Source organism: Ictalurus punctatus, chromosome 9 (genome assembly GCF_001660625.3).
Source record: "Ictalurus punctatus breed USDA103 chromosome 9, Coco_2.0, whole genome shotgun sequence".
NCBI lineage: Eukaryota > Metazoa > Chordata > Actinopteri > Siluriformes > Ictaluridae > Ictalurus > Ictalurus punctatus.
The window spans coordinates 17,282,009-17,307,699 of NC_030424.2; the positions used below are offsets into that span (position 1 = coordinate 17,282,009).

Sequence of the window (25,691 nt, forward strand, 5' to 3'; positions counted from 1 at the left end):
CCTAACCCACTCTCTTTTTGTTACAATCTAGCAAAATCCTGGTGTAGCTCCTATATCTGTAAGTGAGCATCACCATCAGGGTGTCATTCACTATGTGTTCGATGGTGACCAGGAGCCGGCCAGCTCCGCGACCTCCATGTTTCCTGGATGCTGCTTCGGCACCTGGGACCAAGCAGTGCCTAGCAGGAAACTTCACCCAAGATAGGAGCTACACCGGGTTTTGCACGATTTCAACAAAAAGTGAGTGTGTTTTATTATTGTTATTATTATTTTGCTTTAAACGCACTAAGCCCATAAGACCATTATTCTGCTAGCGGCAGAATAGAACGGCAGGCTACAGATCTCATGCGTGCTACTGTCTTCACTCCCGTTGGTAGTCGCGGCACCAAGTCGCTCCAAATTTGCATGAAACTTTTCTCAAATTTCATGTCGCTGGACACACCCACACCTACTCGCCAGTGGTAGCTGTCGCTCATGTCACCGGAAGTCTCCAGCTCTTATTGAAAATGAATGGTCTCCAGTCACTTTGTCCCATTTATTTTTGTAAAGCTAGATTTGGGAGTCAGGCACACTCATCTGAGATTCCTCCAAAAGAAAGATTTCATAGTGAATACTCCTCATCGGCTAGCAATTGTGTGCTTGCTTCAACAACAAATAACTAAGAGTAAGCAAATAAAGTCATGTAATGTGAAAGGGTCAGCAATTCTGAAAGTTATGTCATATGAGAGTGTGCACTCGGCTTCAGTATCGGCTTGATCTAAACCAAAGAGAAATGAAACAAATACATGTAATGACCATGCAGCAACTCTTCTGTCACCATAACAGCCACTTCAGATTGTTCAGGTCTCTCCTTGCAGGTGATAATCACCTCAGTATGAACTGTTCGGTAATAATCAAGGCTATTAACAAAACTTCTAGGTGTGGGAGGAAAGAACTAATGGAACCACACTTTGAGCGGCATGACTTTTCATCACTAGGAGTCAGAACACGTAGCCACAGAATTTACACAATTGCAAGCCATTGTCACTGATGAATCAGATACATTGAATATGGGTGGATGAGCAGCTTGTGGTTAGTGATTCATGCGGACAAATCAGTGCTCTCCTTCAGAACCCCCAAGGACAGGAAATGGACTAGGCTAGAGCACATCCCTGGGGCTCAGAGTGATAGATCCATCAACACCTCCACCATCCACCCCAGCACTCAAAGCTACACAGCAAACAGCCCACTGCTAGCCCTTCACACCTGGGCTTATCTTGCCCTCCCTCCCCACCACTCTGCCCCAGCTGCTCCTACTTATACTCCCTGGCCATTCTAGACACACACACACACACACACACACACACACACACACACATACACACACACACATACACACACACACACACACACACACACACACACACATATGGATGATAGCCTGATTACAACTGGGGACCACCAGCTGGGCTTCCAGCTTCAAAGTAAACACTAGGTAAAGACAACAAAGCAGAAAAACTGCACTCACAACAAGCTGTTGTTGCCCTTATCACAGCTCAATATAAACCTTTGTTTTATAAAGAACAGATGTTTGAGAGAGAAATGAAACAAAGACATGCAATGACCATGTCAGTTTTTGATTAACACAACTGCTTTGTAGAATTATGCCTTATCAGACCAACCATGTTACAAACTAAAACTTAAACCAAATATATTTTGCAACTGAAAAATAATAAATAAGTCGTACAAGCACATCCCTGCACTGTGGTGAAATAACTTACTGCAGTTTCATGGTGGTGCTCCAGCCTGTGTAGTCTACAGTTTCTGCTCGCCAGCTGGGAGAAGTATTCTTGAGCATCAGTCCTAGCCTGCCTACCATGGCTCAGCCAGCTTGTGTACCATCCTCAACAGTTACTTTTGCATGTGTGTCTTCCCCAGAGTAGGAGCACCCAGCCGGTGTGTGTGTGTATGTGTGTGTGTGTGTGTGTGTGTGTGTGTGTGTGTGTGTGTGTGTGTGTGTGTGTGTGTGTGTCCTCAGCTCTGGACATCACCCATGCTGCACTGCTGTCAGTCCATGCTCCACTGCTGTTTCTCTCCTCGTGGTGCAGCTGTACACCAGGCTCCAGCTCTGCTCCAGGGCAGACGCCACTCAACGTTAATCTGTTTAGCCAATTTGTCCCTGATAGGAATTAGTGCAATGACATAAATCTGCCAAACACATGGACCATTTCCTAAACATTTCCCCTCTACACTCTCTTCACCTGTGCTCTATACTTTTCCCTCTACCTTTTCACTTTCCAACATTCTGCCTCTCATAATGATATTACTTCTCTCTCTCTCAATCATGTACACTCACTCTGTCTGTGTGTCTCTCGAAATCCTCTTCTCTGACATATAGAACCGACATTATCAGCTTAACCGACTTCTGTTTGAGTGCGTGCAGGCATGTGAGCTAAGTGAGAGTGAACTCCGAACTCTCTCTCCCAGTCTTTTGCTTGTTCCCCCACTTGGCCAAAACCATCCCCCATCACTCTCTTTCAATCCCACCCCCTGTTTTGGCCAGGAGAAGGCCACGACCACCCATTAGCATAAACACAGGCAGCATGAATGTGAGAGTGGATGGTATCCTACTGTTTACAGTTTCTAGTAGTATTATCCATGCCACTATCTATGCCATTCTGAAGCAGCCATAGGAAGCTAATCAGCATAACAATGTGATTAAAGAGATGCATTCTTGTACCTAATTGATTTTAAATGGGCCACCCTAAGGACCCATTTGCAAATTACGGGCAATACTAGTTATCCATGGGTAACCAGACTAATTTAGGATGGTAGATCATAATCATTAAGTAATTGTTAAATATCTGCTGAGGAAAATTCAAGCAAGCGCCAATAAAAGCACCATTTATCATTAACCGCTCTAATACATATCATGTTTAAAATTGGGATATAGTGTATATAAAAGTGGAAAAGGGCTATGTTTATTTAGGCAAAATTCTGTATGATTACAACTGTATGACACAGGTGATTTCTTTAAACAAACACACAATCTGGTTCAAGTGTGGTGAACTTTTGTAAAGCAACAAGTCTGCGTCGCTGTTTTGGAGGAAATGTCTACCTTGTGTTTCTTTCCTGCACCACAGTCTTGTTCGTTTAACACATGTCATCAACTTACCTTTGTATGTACTTGCCAAAAACACTTTGTTACTATGGTTACTCCCTAAGGCTTAGGCCACAAAGCATTCTGTCAGCCACAAAGGCCAAGCTGCGTCTGGGACCAGCCTGAATTGTTATGGGGTAATTATGGTGGAATTCCTACTCCAATCATAGTCATTACCACATAGGCTCACCTGGACAAGCAGCTGGCTGAAAGGACAATCAGTTTCTCATGTGTTCTGCAGCAAAATAGCTGCTGGTGTGCATGTGCTCACAAACTAACATTCAGGCATGCATGGAAACTAGGTATGTAAAGCAATGCTATCTATCTGCACCTGTTTAGTACTCCAAATATTTGTATCTGTATTTGAATATAAGAAGTGACCATGGCCTAAACCTGAAGTGATTTTTGTCGTTGTTGTTGTTGTTATAGTTGTTATTCTAATTAAATATGAACCCTACCAATATGCCCACAGGAACACTAGAAAACACTGGGAAAAAAATCCAGAGGTAGGAAAAACAGCACTGTCAGCATGGTCTGTGAATTCTCTTCACTCAGTCCTATTCACCTCATCACTCCAGTTCATAACTGGTCTCAACTAGAGATGTGCACAGTTTGTTTTTAATCCAACACAATTTCTTCTAACAAATTTAACTGGTTCTATTTTTCCAAAATATAAACAATTTAGTAGCCTAATTTAAACCACCATGACCCGACAAGACAGTTACTTATGATTGCTGTGGTCTTTATTTGAGCCTCAGACTCTCATGAAAGTAAAAACCTCCCACTCACTGGACTTTTTTTTGTTGTCCGTGGGATTCCAGTCCCAATACACACCTGTAGTCTCAACCATATGCCCTGTGAACAAGCTGTCTGGGAAAAAAGAAAGACAAATTTAGTGTGCCTCCTATTTGTATCTGTATTTGTATCCAGAACACACACTCTGTTCAATCTGAATAATGTGTTCGTATTTGGTTACATCCCTACTGGATACACACTCTTTCAAAGAATACACATGCTTTCAGTTTTAAGTTACAACTTTTCAAACCTAGTGCATAGCCTGCTCTTTTCAACCTCTTTCACATGTATGCCTGCTCATAGGAGAAAAAAAAACATTATTCAACACTGTTTTCTCCAGCTGTCAATCCTTTGGCTCTCTTCTTTCCACTTCCAAACTGACAGAGCCTTTGTTCTCCCAGTCTAGCGCTCTCTCCTTCACATCCATTTAAAAACCAATGGAGCATGGGCCGATCTTGAACGGCATTATATTCTATCAATCAATTCTAGCCTGGTTCACATCTGCTATGAACCCCTAGCTCAGAGGGCTGCGCTGTAACTGAGCACTGTATGAATCTAGAGCATGTCTTACACATCTGTCTGTTTTCATTATGGCAGCTGTAGAAAATGTCAATATACTAATAATATGCCTTGTCAAGCAGGAGCATTTCGTAATACTGAGAGCTTGAAAAGCCATCTATCACTCTCCTCTGGCGTTCAATATCCCCTCATACCTCAGCAGTGTCTGCCTTATCTAATTTCTTAATCCATTCATATTAAATTAGTCAAAAGCATCTCCAAGTCTAAATGAACATGTTAGAAATATGAAGAACAAGAATACAAAGACATGTATCACAGATCTTCCATTAAGTACAAATTCCCGCTACCATTTTTAAGTCAGCAGAACACTATAGTTATAGGAACTATATAACTATATCTGTTGAGGTTTCTGGGTTTGCGGGTACATTTTAAAATTATTTTTTATTAAAGTTCCTTCTTTAGCTGTAGGAACATTAACACTAACATTTCCTAGTAGTTTTTGTCTAACTACAAACATTGTGTGAGCAACAATCTAAGAACTTTGAGAAGTCAACCATCATTACAGCAGATGGGTTTTGACCACTGCAGATATTTCTTATGATCAATGTTTTTTTTAAGCCTATAGCATAACCTTTTGAGAACCTGTTTAATACCCGATACTACCACCTTAACACACACACACACACACACACACACACACACACACACACACACACACACACACACACAAATGCTTAATCCTACTAAAGAAGCTCGATATAAGGATCAATCAAATAAAAAAAGCAAAAACTATATTAATAGTCCCCAATGTAAGAAATTCAGAATCTGTACCAGTAAGCTTCAAATTCAACAAGCCAAGGCTAAAACATAAACATTCAAAATCAGATATGCATGCTGACTCACTAATGAACGGCAGACAAATAGTTCATGCTGAGAAAAACTGACAAGAGCCGAGTACCAAAAAAAAAAAAGAAGATGAGAGCAAACAAGCTGACTTCTTTCTCTCCTCCTCAGCACTCTAATTGCACTCTAATTAACATTTCATTTACAAGAGAGCGCCGCTGATACAGCAAGCCTGCTGCATGTTGTACAAATGGGCATGAAGCTGGCACACACTAGGAGAATGAAGATGAGCTGGTCTTTCTCACTGTCTTCCACTTACATTCTCTCTATTTTTTTTCCTGGATAAAATCCATAAATTATTCCTAAAGAGCAGGGGAACACATGATTTCTGTATTTACTGTATTTCACAAAATGGCTGGGTGATTCAGGTTTATTTAGCAGCCACCTCTTCCTGTGAGCACCTAATTTCAACTGCACTTCAACAAAGAAAACATGGTTCCTCAAAGATTCTTTGGATGGTTAATGGGTCTAGCTTTCTAAAGGTGTTCTACATGAAATTTAAACATGAACAGTAAACTGTCTGATGTAAGGGGGGCAAACTAAAAACCCCTTAGGGTGCAGAATGTTAAAAATAACATAGGCCTGTATCCGTTCTTCATCCTGTACCAAAACAAGTGGCTGTTATGGTTAAAGGTAACATAGACATTGTGTTTGACGTTCTTTGTTTCCTAGACGTGAATTTGATGACTGCATGGGGTTCTTAAGGTAATAAGTAAGCATACTGCCAAGAAAAACACCAGAAATTCTTGGCAAAAGCTAATATCTGTAATGTAATGAAAGACTGCAACCATCATCCTTTCCAATTTCTCCTCTCTTCTCCCCTGAACATGTGAATAAAAGGGAAAAAACAAGTCTTATTTTCCCTCCCAGGCTTCTCTATTAGTGACAAAGCAAGGTCTCCCTGCCTATCCGCTTGTTTGAGATTATGTCCAAAGAAAACACGGATGTGTCTGTAGATCAGGCTGCAAAAATTAACCCTATCCCACTCTGAGGTCTTCTCTCTCGGTTTTCTGCATGACCCGGAAGTACTTTTGCAGGTGGTAGTGCACATTGTTGCAGCTCTACCATCTCTCTCTCTCCACCCAGGGGGAAGCCAGTTAATCACACTGCCCGTGCTATCACAATTTGGCATGTAGGCAGTTACAAATCCATTTTCAATGCTTATGATATATTCCATATATACACATACATGGACAGCATAGCAACACTTTTCCTCACACTCGCACACAGACCTGATGCAACATGCACTATAAAGTACTAAAAGATTCATTTTCTGTTTAATAACCGATTCAATGTTAATGCACTACTCTGCTCTTACCTGATGAAGAAGGACGTGGTGGCTGAGGTAGGCTGGCTAGAGGACAGCGTTACTGCTGGGCCAAACTGGACTGGACTCCTCTGCCTGCCTGGGTTGATGGAGACAGAAGTGACAGCCGTGTCTGAGAGTGGAGCAGGCTGATCAGGCTCAGCCACAGGACCATGTGTCTGGGAGGAACATGAGAGAAACTGAGTCATGGCTGCTCAAAATATCAGTAATCCATATAAAAACACTCATGTATAGACAATGTTTATGTTTACTATGTTATGTATTAGTCTAGAGATTATTAGATGCAAATTATCTCTACAATCGTTACTCGGGAAAACTGAAAACAAACTCCAAGTAGGGAAGCATCAAATTGCCAAGCGAACAAGAAAAGTAGGAATAATGAGACACAGAAGAGTAAACATATCTCATGTGGAAAGGGGCTCAAATGGGTCACAAAAGCAGCTGAAAAGAGAGAGATAGACAGGATGAGATCAAGAAATGCACTCTCCCTGACCAGAGGCAATGATGGCACCCTGATGCTGCTCTTCACCACTGAAGAGGCTCTGAGTGCATGTGCTGAATGTCAGAAAGACAAGATGGAGAGCACAAGCAGCCAAAGATCTGTCTATGATACCAGTGTAGGCATATAATGGAGACATGTGAGACAACTTGTGTGGCTTGAAAATACTTACTGGCAAACCATCAGAGCCAGCAAAGCCTTCTCTGATGGTATAATAGTTTCTGTTCTCCAAATTCAGATTCTCCAGTATTTCCAAGTGTGAGTCTGAGCTCTGCTTCTCAGGGTATTCAGAATTTGGAGTGAATCCTTCAGTTGTTTAATTGAATGTGAATATAGTAAATTTGCAGAGTTTATCGTTAGTGTGCAGTGGGTGTAATCATGCATTGGTGTGAAAGGTCTTATGCCCTGCCTTGACTCACACAGTCATGCATTTTACATATTTTGTACATTACTACATAGCAATACAGGTTTTCATAGTGGCTGACTGCTTACTCAGGAATTAAAATGACGAATTGATTTCACAAGAAGAATCTGGCTAGCTATATGATGTTTTTGTTCTCTCTGCTGCTCATTCTGAAATGTTTTCGAAAGTGGCTATTCACAGTTTGTGTGGCATTGTAGAAATCACATTAAGGCCCTGTAATGTATTATATTCACAATGTGATCTATTCCATTTGTAATGTTTTCTTAGCAGCAGTAACCATGCTGAACAACCAGTAACATTAGTGTGCAGAGAGCTGAATACTGCAAGCAAAGATGCTCTGAATATTATAACCATAATGAACAGTTTACATCTTGCCTAAGGTAAAATATACAATTCCTCTTACTTTATACATAGAATATACTATACTTAGTGATGTCTAAAAGGGTCCAATCCAGCAAAAAATCATGCAGGAATCTGCCTAGCCTGCTGCTGAAACCTAAACTTACTTCAGTGTTGTGAAGTGGCTTTATTTAGCCAGACCGCTTCTTTGTCTGCTAATTGAGTTAGTATCTAAGCAGAATAAGACTGTGATCAATATCAACTGCCAAAAGCTTGTTTTGTATGTAAGCTGCTGGGCCATTTCCCAGACTCTGCCAAGACCTAATCACTTTGAGCAGCTGACATCTTTTAACTTATACAAGGCCTGCCATTTTAAGAAGATGTGTTTTATCAGTGCATTCCAGTCACTTTCTCCATGTTTACCCTGGATTAACAGTCTGGCAACTCAAATAACATAATTTACGATCTTTTTATAAAGCATATGGCCTTCAGTGCACGCAGAGTTCCAGCATATCCTGACAGGGAGACTATTTATATAGATACCATGACATTTGAGCCCCGGAAAACTTGCGATGATCAGACACAAGAAAGAGGGTATTGCAGTAAGCTTCCACTCACTCATAACACTGGGATAACACTCAGAATATGCATATATATGCACTTGGAATAGAAGGCAGAACTAGATTCATTTTTTTCTTCTCTTGAAACTAGGTGCTGGTGTGTGAAACCAAGCAACCTTATAGAATAACTGTATAAGAAGAAAAGTCATGTCCCAAGCTTGCAACATTAGTATTGGTCATATCTCCATGTTCAAATGTCAGTGGAAAATGAAAGCAACACCATGACACACCCGCAACATGGCAAACACAACAAGGAGGAAGATCATGGTACACAACATTCCAGTTTCACATGCACTGTGAAATAAAAACAGCTCCACACTTGTGCATGTGTGACTATTTGTGCAGTACGTAAAGCCCTTAACACAGATAAGGCAAGAGCAAAGCCAGGCCCCCTATCAACAGGATGAATGTTTTATGGGGCCACGCAGACCTGGCTAAGAATAAACGTGCATGCTTGCACATATGCACATGCACACGCTGTCAGACTGCTGTCAGAAAAACCCATGGTTTGACAGGCATGGGGTTTAAGCCCTTGTGTCAACCTCATGAGTGACAGACAAAGAAAGAGGGCTAAGCGTGCTGTAGCCCGTGGTCAGATCATTAGGTTATGCCTGCATATGGTGTTCGTATCACCTCAGAGACCTAAAAGAGACAACGAATAATAATAGGCTCATCTGAGGAGTCAAATCAACCATGCATACATTCCCTGTCCAGTTTCCCCTTTCTTTCTCTCCTTATCAACCTCTCTCTTTCTTCTTGTGTCAGCTAGTTTGAGGTTTATGTCTCTCTGCAGATGTTCCCTAATGAATCCTGATCCTGAGCTCCCAATCAGCCAGTGGGTTACTCCAGCTCATATATAATCCTCATTGTAAATCCTAGGCAGCTATACTATAATAATTTAACTTTGATGCTGAGCAAACATTGAGGTTAAATGAGGTTACTGTTCAAAGTGGGAATGGAAGCCTGTATAATTCTGTTTTCCAAGTCAGCTAATCCACTGTGAATGGTGCAAAAACAGGTACACGGTCAAAATCTGAAAACATTTTCATAACATTTTCTAGTTGCTGTATGAACAACTCCAGAAGGGCCATTAGGCTTCCAAAAGGAAACAGATGATAGGGAGGTTTACATGTGAATACCACCAGACAACAGAAGTGTCCCTAGCTGACCTTATGGAACACAACACAGCCTCACCCAAACAGAGCATAGTGGTTTCTCTGAACCCTTGTAACTCCCACTGCAATGGATTAGTGCACATGAGATTACAGATTGTGGGATTGAAACTTAACAGCTTTAGGTCTAACCACTGCCCTTCTTTTCTGACCAACCATTCTGCTATTTTAGTGGCAACAATCTTACAATTATTAATAAATATCACAACCACATTCATATCAAACATTCACCAAATATTAATCTTCATAAATTCCTAATTCGCAACTCCATACGTTTTAAATATAATCTTTTGAGTGACCACCAATTTAAAAAATGTTTTATTGGACAATTTGTATTGTATTGATTTGCTCGCCTTTGTACATGTTGCGCAATCATGGGGTAACATAATCCAGACCCATTTAGCTTCCATATAAAGGTATTATTAGACCTAGTGGTCAAATATGAGAACTGCAACAAGTGCTAATAGAGGTCCATTGGGACAAGATTCATGCTGCCCCATGCTTGGGGGAGGAGCAGAAGACAGACTGTTAATGACAGTGTTGGCTGGTTTAAAATATATTACAGTCATCAAAATGTTTTTAATAGCAAATTATCAGAATCGAATCTAAGAATTTTCCGCAAAAAGGCAGACAAGGCAGACAGTGTGTCTATGAGGTAGAGAACCATTTCTATTGTAAGATATGTATTGCAAAGATTGGGAGAGGAAAAGGGGGATTTTGGAGTGCATAATGTCTGTACATCAGAAATGCATGTTAAATACTTGTTTCCCTAAAGAAAGGCTGAGAAAAGAAGAAGAAAATCTCCCTTTTTAATGCCTGTTCTTTTGTGCTAGTTTCAAGTGTTTGTGTGGTTTTTGAAATTATGCTGAAACCAGTCACCCTGGTTAATGATATTACCTCAAACATAGTTGAACAAAGGTACTTCTAAAATTGCTCAAAAACAGGGTTACTCTAAAAACTCACTAGACAGTAGTATATATTATAAGTCAAGAGTGATAGCCTCTCAATTTAATTTATGAGGCTGTCACTAGTAATGTCATCATGCCCTTCTAAAATCCATCACCACAAACCTCTGCTGATGACTACTACAGAAATATCAGAATTGTCGTACAGCAATGCAAACAGGTTCCACCAGAACCAAATTAAAACGCATGCTGCCTTTTACACACATTTCGGTTCAGACACGTCTCTGTCCTAGCTGCTGCCTTTGTGCTTTGAGATCAACTTCTTCTTCTCTTTTCCCCAAAGCAGCTCCTTTACAGGTGGCCCATTACCAGGGTGAGCAGGCCAAACCCCGGAGGCAATGCGGAACCAGTAGCATCTCTAAAGGCTCGCTGTCAGACCTGGTCCATCTCCAAGCTTTTCTATGTCACTCCTTCCTTACAGAAATCACACCACCTTTCTTACACCTTTCTCTGCACACTCCACACCAACCCCCAACCCCCAACCTCCCACACCCAACCCACACACACACCGTGGTTTTTGTCATTCTGCTGAGATGTCGATGTAATGAAAGAACGGAAGGTTTTCCAAATCACAGCAGGCACATTTCAGCATGGAGGAGAGAGGCATGCGTTCTCAGCCCTGAGGGGACACCATTCTCCATGGTTGGGGTGTGTGTGTGTGTGTGTGTGTGTGTGTGTGTGTGTCTAGGCATACATATGTCTGACTGTGTGTTTTGTTGCTGAACACCACTAGGCATTCAGCTTCACACTCCCAGCAGCATTGCTGGCTTTTCCACTCGTGCTGTGACAGTATTCCATCACCGCAGCTTTTTTCGACTTAAAGCTTTTTATGCCTTTTGAATGTGAAGCACACACGCTGACTGCTAAAAGCCTCAACAGTTGTGGGCGTACGGAAAAACGAAAGCACTTGTTGACATTAGTGCGATGAGGGAAATGAGGCCGCAATCATACTTTTAACCTCGGCATTCATCAGCAGATGTAACTCCATCCAGGAACAAAGGGAGACGGTGTAGAGACAGCAGCTTTAAAAGCAATGTAATAAACAAACAGGCAAAGTAATGAACTGAATTCAGAGCAATTAATAACACTCAGAAAAAGGGGCATTTACAGCTGGAATTAGGTGAGGCTGTAGCTCTATGAGTCAATTTGTTGATTTAACCTGCAGAAAAGTTATACTCTCTGTTTTGCTTTGAGCATCTGTGCCAACTCCTTATCAGTATTCCAGATTGTTTGCTTATAAGTGGACAAGGGTAAAATTTCACACTTGTAGAATTTGATCCTCAAGGAAGTCGATTTTCAGGAAAGCACAACAAGATGTTTTTTTCTATAGAGACGGTACGATTTCTTGAGTAAAATTATGCCACTGACGTGTACAGAACCTTACTTCTGTCCAGTCTCTAACTCAAGAATTCAACAAGAAATCCATAACATCGTTAAAACACCTCTGAACACTGAACAAAAATATGTTTTGAGATTAACACTGCACTGTTCCAGTAAAACCTTTTACACTCTAGAAATGCTTAATTCACACACATATAACAAGGAGATGATTAAAATTTCACATTGCTCATTCAAGTTGACAGGTGCATAATTGCTGTATTTTCACAACAGGAAAATCAATGACATGTAAAGCTCAAACACTCCATCTCACTTTCCATCATAAGAGCATTTGAAGTTTGTGGAGCTGTTTATAAATTCATGCTGTTCAAATGCTGCACATACTGGACGTGTAACTGTGTATGACTACCAACATTTTAAAACTGATGGCTATATTCCCATTAAAACGATAGTGGATTTAACTAAGAGGCTCTTCATCAATGTCAAATATTTCTCACGACATTCAAATAATGATATGTCTAACCCAAAACTATAAAGCCATATGAATTACAATTAATCCAACTTGGTTTTACAGGTAAAACTGACTGAAATATGTAAAGTGTAAAGTGCCAAGAACTAGCCTATATGAAAGAAAATGAATAAATGTCTGAAAACAAACATGCCTCATCTTGCGTCTAAGCGACAATAATTACGAATAATTTGTCTACAAACCTGCTTTATTATCCAAGATTGTTTTCAAACACACACAAAAAAATCTATATTCAGATGGACTCAAATAGCAGCAGGCAGTTCAAAAAGCAGTAAATCAAGCTGGTCTCTCTTCATTTCTAAATTAGACAAGACTCATGGTATGTATTTAACTGACGTTGCGTGAGAGGTTCTGACTGTTCTCTATTTTTATTGGTGGTTGCACTTAACCAATCACTATCATTTCTGTCTTCAAGTTTACTCAGGCAAAAGATATTTAACACACACACACACACACACACACACACACACACACACACACACACAAAAAAAATTATTACTTCAATAGGATCACCTCAGGGATGTGTTTTATCAACAATATAATTTTTTTTATATACTAATTGTTTTATATACTATATATACTAATTATTGTAAAGTACTTTTACGAATAGATATATCACTAAGTAAGCAGACGCTGCTGCTTTAAAGGGCCCTTTACATGATGGGGAAGAAGAGCATGGGCTTGTCCTTGAGGTTTTTTTAAACTGGTGTGAGAAATCAAATCTTCTTCTAAACATCTCCAAAACAAAGGAGATGTCCACTGATTTCAGAGAGCAGAAAATATCACATCCTACTTTAACTAACAGGGAGCCAATTCAATCAGTAACAAATTATAAATACCTTGCTATAATGCTTGACCACAAGCTTAAATGGGATATGTGGACCGATTACATAAGTAAGAAAACACAACGGAGAATGCATTTCCTAAAGAAATTCCACCCCTTTAATGTCCATAACAGAATGCTTTTGATGTTTTATGGTGCTTTTATTGAAAGTGTTATGACATTCTGTATTATTTGGTGAAATGGTAATGCTACCGAGGTACAGAAGAAATCAGTAAGGAAAGTGGTAACAATGGCGAGTAAATTGTTAGGGATTATGTTGTATAGAAAGTATTTATAAAGAGAGAGTGTTAAATAAGGCAAATAATATTGTGAGTAACAAGAGGCATCCTGTGGCCTCTGCGTTTGAATTGTTGCCATCTGGCTGATGGTATTGTGTTCCCCATTGTATGAAAAAGTGGCCGAAATGATCTTTAATCTCTTAAGCAATTACATTGTTTAATTCTTCTTTTAATAATTGTGAAATGATGTATATATAGTGATTGTGCCAATTGTGATTTCTGATGTTTGTGTGATTATACTGCAAACCCATTTTCCCTACGGTGAGAAACTAACTAATATATACTCAGCAAAAAAAAGTCCTCTCACATTCAGCTGCTTTTATTTCCAGCAAATTTCTCAATATGTGTAAATATTTGTATAAACATAAAAACATTCAACAACTGAGACATAAACTGAACAAGTTTCACAGACGTTTGTCAAACAGAAATGGAATAATGAGTCCCTGAACAAAGGGGGGGTCAATATCAAAAGTAACGGTCAGTAAGTGGTGTGTCCACCAGCTGCTTTAAGTACTACAGTGCATCTCATCCTCATGGACTGCACCAGATTTGTCAGTTCTTGCTGTGAGATGCAACCCCACTCTTCCATCAAGCCATTTGCAAGTTCTTGATCATGTCTTGGGGGACACATGGGGGTACACAATTTTCCACAGCAGTTTATTGCTCTAGCCACATCTTCAGGCCTCATGCCTCCCCGCAGCAGGTCTATGGCATGTTCAGTAGAACACATGTATGGCATGAGTCAGTAGAAAGATCTCTTTAGTGTCTTAAGTTATTGTAACTGTGATCTTAATTGCCTACCGCCTATAAACTATTAGTGTCTTAAGGACTGTTCCACTGGTGCATGGGCAGTAATTGTTTATGGTTCATTGAACAAGCATGAAAACATTGTTTAAACCCTTTCCAATAAAGATCTGTAAAGCTTATTTAGCTTTTACAAAATTATCTTTAAAAGTCTCCCACATTTCTTTTTTTGCTGAGTGTATATATATTATGTGTGTGTGTGTGTGTGTGTGTGTGCATTGTTAAATATTAGCAATAAAGCTACAATAACATTATTGCCATCGATAGTGAAAATACTCCTATTCATAACAAAAAAAAAAAACCTACCGGGCTTGGCTGAGGCAGGAAGTTGTTGACGCGTGAGATGCTCCACATGCCCTCCAGGTACTGCTGGGCCTGGATGGTGACAGAGCTGAGCGCTCCACTCAGAGCGCCTCCTCCCACAGTGACCTGGACGCTTGGCTTGGTGCTGGATGCCCAGGCGAGACCTTTCCGTTGCTCTGCCACCGGCACCATGCTATGGGCTGGGTGAGGGATCCTTGATGTAGGGGGTCTGGAGGAGAGCGTGAGCACACCATGGGTGGTCACTCTGGTCGGCTGACCAGGGAAGGTTTTGGAGGGCAGAGCTGAAACAGTTGGCAATTCTATGCCAGTGCACAGGTCCTGGAGGGCCTGTAAAGCCCGCTGTCTTAACTGTTGCATGGGGGTGGCACAGACCGGGCACCTTGCCCCCTCATGCCCACCCTGCACTGGCCAGTCTGGCACCTGTAGCTGGTCAAAGAGGAAAGTGGCAAAACCAGGGTCCTGTGGAAACAGAAGAACAAAATAGCAATTCAGAAATAAGTTTAAGAACATACTGTAATGCTTGCACCTCAAGAATGTGTGTTTCTCAGCTGAAGTACAGGAAGGGAAGGAAAGTATAAATAAACAATATGAAGAATCTCATCACAGAGAGCATTTCACTATAAAAAGAGAGCAGGATAAGATATGATGAGAGATTCAGTTTGAAAATTATCTACACTTCAACACTAATAGATGTGAAGTTTAGAAGAAAACACACTGAAAGCACATAGACTCAAATTTGTCCTGAGTAATATAACCCCAATTCCAAAAAGTTGGGACGCTGTGTAAAATGTAAATAAAAACAGAATGCAATGATTTGCAAATCTCATAAACCCATATGTTATTAACAAAAGAAAATGGAAAACATATCAAATACTTAAACTGAGTAAATGTACCATTTTAAGAAAAAAAATAAGGTAATTTTGAATTTGATGGCCGTAACATGTCTTAAAAAATTTGGGACGGGGGCAACAAAAGGCTGGAAAAGTAACAAGCTGGAGGTTAATTGGCAACTGGTCAGTAACATGATTGGGTATAAAAAGAGTATCTTAGAGAGGCAGAGTCTTTCAGAAGTAAAGCTGGGCAGAGGTTCACAAGTCTGCGAAAAAATGTGTCTACAATCTGTGGAACAATTTCAGATTAATGTTCCTCAATGTAAAATTGCGAAGACTATGAATATCTCATCATCTACATTACATTATATCATCAAAAGATTCAGAGAATCTGGACAAGGGTGAAAATCATATTGTATGCCCGTGATCTTCGGGCCTTCAGGCAGCACTGCATTAAAAACAGGCATGATTCTGTAATGGAAATCACTGCATGGACTCAGAAACACCTCCAGAACTCACTGTCTGTGAACACAGTTCGCCGTGCCATCCAGAAATGCTGGTTAAAGCTCTATCATGCAAAGAAGAAGCCATATGTGAACATGATCCAGAAACACCACCATCTTCTCTTGGCCAAAGCTCATTTAAAATGGACTGAGGCGAAGTGGAAAACTGTTCTGTAGTCAGACGAATCGAAATTTAAAATTCTTTTTGGAAACCATGCACGCCACGTCCTCTAATCTAAAGAGGACTAAAGAGGAGCGAGACCATCCAGCTTTTTATCAGCGCTCAGTTCAAAAGTCTGCATCTCTGATGATATGGGGGTGCATTAGTGCCTATGGAATGGGCAGCTTGCACATCTGGAAAGGCACCTTCAATGCTGAAAGGTATATACAGGTTTTAGAGCAACATATGCTTCCATCCAGATTCCATCCCATCTTTACTTCTGAAAGACTCTGCCTCTCTAGGATATACTTTTTATACCCAATCATGTTACTGACCTGTTGCCAATTAACCTGATTAATTGCAAAATGTTCCTCCAGCTGTTTCTTTTTAGTAACATTTGCATTTCCAGCCTTTTGTTGCCCTGTCCCAACTTTTTCTGAGACGTGTTGCAGCCATGAAAATCATTTCAAATTCTCAAGTGTTCCTCCCTTTCGCACAATTGGGTATTCTGGTCTCTTAATGGAAGCGTGGGTTCAAATCCCATTTCTGACACATCCTTTCAGTAGTGACTTGACGGTTAGGACTCTGGGTTACTGATTAGGAGGTCGGGGGTTCAAGCCCCAGCACTGCTAAACTGCCACTGTTGGGCCCTTGAGCAAGGCCCTTAATCCTCTCTGCTCCAGAGGTGCTGTATCATGCCTAACTCTGCACTCTGACCCCAACTTCCTAACAAGCTGGGATATGTGAAGAAAATAATTTAAATGTGCTGTAATGTATATGTGACAAATAAATACTTCTATAAAGTATAAATAAAGACATATTTTGCAATGCAGCAACATTTATCAAAACATGAAGATATGTTGTTACAAGCTTGGGCATGATTGGTGCCTTAAAATCTCTCATATAGAGATGCATATAGAGAAACAAAAACAAACATCAGGCCTCATGAGAGGTATAAAAGGAGCAAAGCTCTGGCGTTCTGGTGAGACAGGGGCTGAGTAAATGTTTATAGGACCTCTGAGAGTCGCACATGGACAGTGGTAATCATGATAATAGAGAGCACTGACACATTCACAGAGCTAACGAGATGATCACCTTACTTCAACTATGCAATGCATGTAGCCAGAGAATGACAATTCCACAAAGTAAAAAAATAGCAGGGTATGGAAACTGTCATCCAGGACATCTCCACACCTCTGAGCTTCTATACAGTGCTTACAGTAGCAACACATAAATACACATAATAAATATAATATTGAGTAATATCAGAGTATCACATTATATTACTCTTACTATCAGCACACTACAACTTACCCACTTATATTAATCAATCATACAATAAACACTCTGCTCTGGGATTTAGGAACAAAGGATTTTTTTTTTTTTAAATGACAGTATTTGTCGTAGATCATCCAGTAGTCCTACTGGGAGCAATATCTAAAGGCTTTGGCAGCTAATGGTGGGATTTGTTAAACAGCCTCCTTATGGAATCACCCACTCAAAATAACACATGAATTTTTAAAGAGGATCTGAAAGATAAACAACCAGCTACTGTAGGAGCAGAGCCAGCGATATAACTTGAGGTAGCCAGAGGCCATCTCACAAGCTTTAATGTTCCCAGTATCACACACAACACACAAACACCACACATGCATGCAAGCTGTCCTCTCTCATTTTTTTCCCTTCACCTTACTCCAGTACCTCGGGCCACTTTTCTCATGTCGCAAATAAGCCCTCCTTCGTATTCGGCGCTCTAACACCTTTGTGCATTGTTAAGGCATGATTTTAAAAAGCACAATAACATTTCAAGTAGTGACCACTTTCTGCTGCTGGTGCATTGTGAGGGTTGTAGGCTAGGTCATAGCAGTGAGGATTCAAGACTTGAGTTGGCAGGAAGGTTAAATAGGACTGGACTGAACTAGATTGTGTTTCAGGATGGAAAAGTGAAGCAAATTATAGATGCAGCAAGTGAATCAGAAAAGGGATGAGAAAGAGAGTGATAAAATGAAAGAAAAAGAGAGATGATTAGGGTTAGACTCCTGGCCTGGGGGTTTGTAGGCCCTTGCATTACTTCATTGCCAGTCGCTTTATGAAGCTCTGGGGATGAATGAAAGCCTACACTATCTCCTGATTAGGAGCCAGTAAAGAACAGCACAGAGAGCTGTAGGATAAATGACTGCATGCATGCTCTTGGTCTGTCTGTCTGCTGAACTAATGATGATGAGATATAGGCAGAGAGGGGGTAGGGACACAAGGGCTACAATGAAAGAAAACAGCACTGAGAAGACAGTGGATATGGAAACATGGGTGATTTATGGGAAAGAGAAGAAGAAAATGGAAAAAACAAGAAAGAAAAAAGACAAATGAAGTGGAGAAACAGACAAAGGAGAGTGTAAGGAGACGGGAGTGTAGCATCAAGCCACTTCTAAAACCTTGACCCTTGTGTATCTGGAAAATATGGCCTCAGCTGTAAACACTCAAAAGTGGATATGAAAAAAAAATACAGACTTCTTTCATTCATTTGCTTTTTTCCTTTGCCAATTATAATTTTACCATCCCCATTTGAGACCAGAGCTACCTATAACATGAAAATTATTCTCCCATATGTAAACCCTACAGAATATATCAAGCTGAGAATTTTTCTTTTCAATCCAAGTCGGATGTTAGAGTTACAATTACACTGGTAGATATTGAAACACAAACAACAGACATTCTCATATGATGGCTTTCTTCATTTCTGACCATTTTCTGCTGTTTTAGAATGATAATAAAGGCATTAACACTTTGAAATATGGAACAAATAACAAATATGGAATTATACAATGACAAAGAAAGGTGTTAAACAAAATGATTTGATATTTTTGATTCTGAACAGCATTACTGCTGAAGCTTTCCACACTCTCTGCATCTTCTCATGAAGGAGCTTCAACCACCATTCTTTTCTTAAAATACCAAAAGTCTTAAATGGAAACTACTTGTTTGTGGAAATAACTGAATAAAGGAAACAATACTTATATTATATATATATATATATATATATATATATATATATATATATATATATATATATATATATATATACATATACATATACATACATACATACACACACATTGTGATAAAGAAATACATTTAGTATTACATTATTTACATTTGTCTTAGAAACAAAACCATATCATTAATGTCTTTTGAACAGTAAACTATATTCATTCTAGTGTGGCTAAAATTTTGACTGCCTATTGGCCTTTTATTCCCCCACTGGTCAACAAAACTAATTATGCTGATAATAAAAACGTTTAAAAATGGGTTTTTATTGTTGATTCCTCATTTTACAACAAGAAAAAATTTATTACCTTTGTATTGTGTTATGTTTTATGGAAAAGTTTGATCATTTATGTTAATAAGCAAAATATCTGAAATACTGTCATAGTAATTTATCAGATACATTTTTTTATTTTGTTTTCAGATGAGTTATGGTCTACTGATTTTGTACAGCTGTTCAGATTTTGCACAGATTAAATTTGCAAATCTAAAATAAAAATGCTCATAGAGAGGAAAAAATCATAACTACAAGACACTCAAATAATCATTACATTTGTTTATCAAAAAGTAGTCGGCAGTTTATGTAATTACAAAAACATTTTTATTGCAACCCTAGTAACAACTGATGGATGAAGCCAGATGTCACCCAGCCAAATATTCCACAGCGTATCGTATTAGATCAGCTGTAAAGGGTTGTTCAGAACAGAAGAACCCTCGATCTATGATGTCTCGTCATGTCTCTGCACTTTAATTCTCTGTGTGAAGAAGCAGAAGAAGTTTAATTAACGCTGTGTCCTCTTCACATAATCCTTCCATAAGCATCATTTACAAATGGACATTTTAAATTGTGCAAATATGTGATTTGCATACACACAGTACATTGCTCTCTTTACACCTGTCTAACAAAGTAACACTGTGTGCAAACAGGTGACAAAACATTCACCAAATTCAGCAAAGGAAACACCCATCTCTATAAATAGAGTTTATATTTATAAAAGAGACACTGAAGATGTTTCCATTTACTTCCATTTGTCTATATATGTGTGTTGGTTCCTGAACTCGGACACAAAAGTAATGCTTTTTGTGTCTGGTTTTGCTCCATCTGACATCATAGCTTGGACAGATGCATAACAAACTAGCCGCTAATGGAAGAGGCACACACTGTGCCCAGTGAGGATTTAGAATCTCTACACTGAGTCTTAAAAGCAACTTAATACACTGTAAATACAAATTGACATATTGTTTTCGGCTTTACAGAGAACAGCTGGGGCCAGCAGGATGTCAGGCCACTTTTCACAGGTAGGTGAAATAAGGGTTTTCAGCATGAGCAGAAAAGGGGTGTGGGGCTGACAAGAGCAGCTGCTGCTACAATGCCCACAGTGACACAGGAGGAGAGCAGGGCTTTCTCAGGGCAAGCCATTAACGCAGATTACACTGACTAGGCTCTAAAGACCACATCCAGACCTAATCTCTACTGACCTTCTCACACACATGCCCGAGTCAATCCTCAGGATCGGAGATTTCTCTCGTGCTGGGCTCTGAGCAGGACCCCTGTGGGCTTAATCACTCTCAGCAGCAGACTCGCAAAGGAAAACATGCATGTGTGGTTTGGTGATTAGTCATCCCTTGCGTTTACCATTTGGTGCTAGAAGCTCCTTAGGTCTGAAGCTAATCCTGTCACCAGATCATGCTTTCTAAACAACTTCTCAGCAAGTCATCAGTTTGGGGTTTGATTTGAGATTCATGAACGTACACTATACGTTCACTATAACAATATAGCACCAGCTTCAGTTTTAGTGTTGGTTTAAAAAAAGACAAAAATCGGTCCATCCTCTTTAAGTGCTCACTTCTGCCCAAAGAGAGACACGGGCAAGTAGTGTAATGAATGATAAGTGCCAACCCAACACCCGTACGTTTATGGCAGTGAGCCAGGCAGAGGGGACACATGCATATATACACAGGAGGCAGAGGGTCCCAAGAAAAGCATATTGTTCTAACTAATTTGACAAGGCACAGTTGTTCTCCATTATTTGATGTATGCTTCTCTGATACACTTTGTCATCATTTCCACTACTGTAATCATGACTGATATTCAACTCTGAAACTGTACGTCTAAATAAATCTTCCTTCATGTACAAAACCAAGTATCATACACATAATTTCATTCAGTGCATTAAACACAAACAAAAGCAGAATTGGGCTGTACAAGAGTCAATTTATTCTTTAAGGAACTTGTTCCAATTAATCAGAATTCTTAATTGCAAATGAGAATATGTTCCAAAGTTGTAATTCATTACTGGTTAATATAAAGCTACATAAATTTAAAAAATGTACTACAGGGAAATGATCATCATTCAGGAACAAATCCAAAATTTTACAGCTTCCATGGAAAGCATCTCACCTCTGGAAAAGTCGTAAATCCTAAAGAAATTATTCAGACTGAGGTGCCTACAAAAATTAATTACAGTTTTAATTACTGACCACTTATCAGCTTCAAAGATAATTAGTGTCGCAATAATTTAATACTGAGTATCAGTATCTGATGTTATTGCTCTAAATGCTGCTTGGGTATCAGATTGTATTTGATAAACTTTCCATTAGATATCCGCTGTATGTATTATTCTAAATACTGTGAATGCATGTGAGTTATGATTTCTTTCTTTTTACACAGAGTCAAGTAGGTTAGAATGATTATTTAACATCGTGAGCACATAATGAACAATAACAAAATAAGGGCCAATAGGGGATCCTTATAGCAACACAGCTTTTATACAATTTCTGCATTTATTACAGAAAAACAATGTCAGTTTTAGATCAGTATCAGCCAATATTTAGACGTCTCAAAAAAATGGGATCAGTTCATCTATAGTGATCGTAATAAATGTCTACTAATATGTGTCTGCAGCTTAAGGCCTATTCCTATCCAGGACGACTAAACTTGGTTTTAAAGATCTGTTGTTTCCAGTACTACTGTAGTGTATGTAAGATGCTAAAGTTAGTTACACTCAGACATAACATAAAAACTCCATCAGAACACACAAGTACAGTGGAATGTTTTTGTGTATCCATGATAGAGACCATGATCACTTGCTCATTTAATTGCCTTTTTCAGCTCACAAGCTTGCAAAAGAAACATGTTCTTTGTCAGAGTGTTTGGACAGCCCCCTTGTCTCACTACTTCTCACTTTACTCTCATTTCTCTCTTTCTCACGTTCTCATTTTCTTCCATCCCTCTAGGTATAAAACAGCTAGAAAAATCTTTTCTTTGAGTTTTAGTATTCAAAAAAAATGATACAACATGTGAGCGTGAGATCTGTTTAGACCCAATGTGTGCCACTGAATTAAATTTTCTTCAACACGAGGCACATTTGTTTATCTTTTATTAGAGTCGCTCTACGAACCATAAATGACATTAAATGTTTTTGATTTGATTTTTCTTTTCAAATTCTTCTTGAAGTTGCTTGAACACTAAGTCACATGTTCACAATATCGCACAGCTGAAGCTCAGATTTACACTACATTCAAACAAAAACATAATTTACACTTTCCACTCAAGCTGTAATATAAACAAAAACTCTGAATACAGCATTCTTCATGTACAATTCAAATGATCCCATTTCATTCAGCTATGAAGTTGTTTGGAAGAGCCTCATCTTTTTTTCATTGTAATAATTTGACAGATATTTGGGCAGTAGGGATGGGCGATATGGACTTAAATCTATATCACAATATTTTCTAGTATTTATTGCGATAACGATATCAGTGACAATATAAGTCAAAGTCAAAGTGAACTTTATTGTCATTCAGACCATACAACAAGGAATGCACAACAAAACGAAATTGCGTTTCTCCAAGCTCAAATGTGTAGAAAAAAAAAGTATGTGATTTTATATATATATATATATATATATATATATATATATATATATATATATATATATATATATATATATATATATATATATACATACGTTTTTTTCTGCACATTTGAGCTTGGAGAAACGCAATTTCGTTTCGTTTCTCAAGAGCCTCAGAAACACAAACACTGATCTAAAAGTAAAACTGATTTTCTATAACAAACCAGTTCCAGATTGTAGAGGTAGCTCCTCGTTTAGCGATAAACTCCTCCGCAGCTTCATGTCCGCCTTCCGCCATACTTGTTTTCGCTCTGCACACGAGCTGAGAAGGGGTCGCAAACCATCGCACACAGTAATACGTCATCGCCTAGGCTGTATCCTTATTATCACTACAAGGCTAATTCTTATCGTAGGGGAGAATTTCTACCGGTATATCGCAAACTATAAGATATCGCCCATCCCTATTGGGCAGTACAAATCAACAGGCTTGTGTTCACAATCAGTTTAATTAAATCTAACTCCATCCTGTTAAATTAATCATTCACAAATGTATACTGAGGGTAGATTTTACCCTAAAGTACTCTTTTTCCTAAACATGTTCATTTTGAAATGTGCCTAATAGCAGCTCTGCACACATAACACAAAGCCATGCATGTAGATGTCAGACAGATACTAAACTTTGGTCCTGTGGTGTCGCTCCAGTTCATGAAACTACAATGAAACATTCTTCGATTAAAGCTTTATTTGATCTCATGCCTGATCTAAGAGTACAGCAAACTGCTACATTCAGGCTTCATCTCTCTGAGGACACACTGGTGTGTGTTTATATATGAGCTCAACTGCTTCTGCAAGTGCCCACTTAAACTACCTGATGAAAAAAGCGATGAAAAATAACTATTCAGACAATGAAAGTCCTCAGATTGCCCTTGATGATGTACTTCTTTTCACTGAATTTGATGTTTATGGAAATACACAGAACGAGCTAGTAGATCCTTGAATTTTCATTGCATACAAATTGCCTTGAGACGTGGGTTTGTATGTGCAGGTGTGTATGGTGGGGGATAATTTGCAGCAAGGAGACGCTTCTTCTCTATTCATGAGAGGACTGAGGACAAGCAACAAGCTGTGGCTCTGTGAATTTATTTACCCTTCACACACAGTACATGATCTAAGCCAGGTATAGAGTGAACTCATCCATGAAATGACGAGTTGTACAATGCCGAAACCACAGCACCATGATACATCTTTGTGGGTTCATTTATACCGTCGACTACCTCTTTTCCTCACTTTAATCTCCCTCATTCATAGCCCCTCTGACCTCTTCCAATGACATAAGAGTGGTCTTAATGGACTGAGGTAAAGAAAATGTTTACAGGGGACAAACTCAGCTCCCAGTTCAGCCAAATAAAACAACATGGAGATGTTTGAAGATAGCATTTATAGTCTGTGTGCTCTCAATTCAGAAAAAAACAAAAGCAGGTGAAAAAGCCATTGCACTTTTACAGCAATTCATGACCCTCTTATGTACATAGCTTATACCCAAAAAGGACAACTGCAGGTTAACAACTAAATGGATACACCAGCCGGTCCCCAATAAAATCTGAACCAGGAAAGCACCACTAAAGTGATCTTAAGAATGGTGATGTACTAAAACATCATAAACAGAGATTTACAGCATCGAATAACATAAGGTTATTTATACCTTAGGAGGTTTCAGAAAGAATAAACATAGAGGTGCACACTGTCAAGAAATAAATCAAAACCTTTACCACTGAAATGCACTACACTGACATTAAATGATAACCAAGAAACATTTGTGCATTAAGCCTCCTCTCTGTTTCCTAATATATCTGAAAGGACCAGGCAAAGGAAGCTGAAATCAGCCTACCTTGTCTTGCTCAAAGAAGTTAAGAAGTTAATTGCTAAGTAAAGACGACAAACAGGAAGAGGAAAACACTCCAGCACATAAGATGCCCCCACTCACAACACACTGCACAAGTCCTGATGAGATTGCTCTCTCAATAGCAGCAAGGTTAATCTAAAGCTGCACATCAGCATTCAGAAATTAGATTTGGTCATTCACAGCTGAAACTAGACAAACTTCAGAGTGTGGCATTGCTGCTTTAGGACTGAATGACTGCCGCATGTAACAGCCATATACATTACTTAAAAAATTAACAAAGATTACCAACTGCTTCTTTAACCTTTCTAAGAAAATGAAGGAAATGACAATCTCAGTATGCTGGCACATATTGAGTCAATCTACACTATGCCCTCATAACTCCAATAACAGCTTGAAAACTAATTTCATGACATTAAAGCAATGGCCATTAGGCCATTACACTTTAGCCTACTAGCACAACAATGGGTCTGAGTGACGAATCAGGAAATGAAGCATGTTGAGCAGTAAATAAATAAGCTGAACTCAATAGACCACAATTAATCCCGATAATTCAGTGTGTCAAGTAAGAATGTGAATC

At 39.2% G+C, this 25,691-nt stretch overlaps 1 protein-coding gene across 1 annotated transcript in view; it reads right to left on the reverse strand.

The window, feature by feature from the left end:
* The window catches only part of kif26ab (kinesin family member 26Ab), an 80,683-nt gene that overhangs the window by 33,870 nt on the left and 21,122 nt on the right, over positions 1–25,691 (reverse strand). Inside the window, exons 3-4 of the mRNA XM_017476874.3 lie at positions 14,802–15,278; positions 6,675–6,841 (exon numbers count right to left, since the gene is read on the reverse strand). Coding sequence (XP_017332363.1) covers positions 6,675–6,841; positions 14,802–15,278 — 644 coding nt within the window. The remainder of the gene's footprint in view (positions 1–6,674; positions 6,842–14,801; positions 15,279–25,691) is intronic.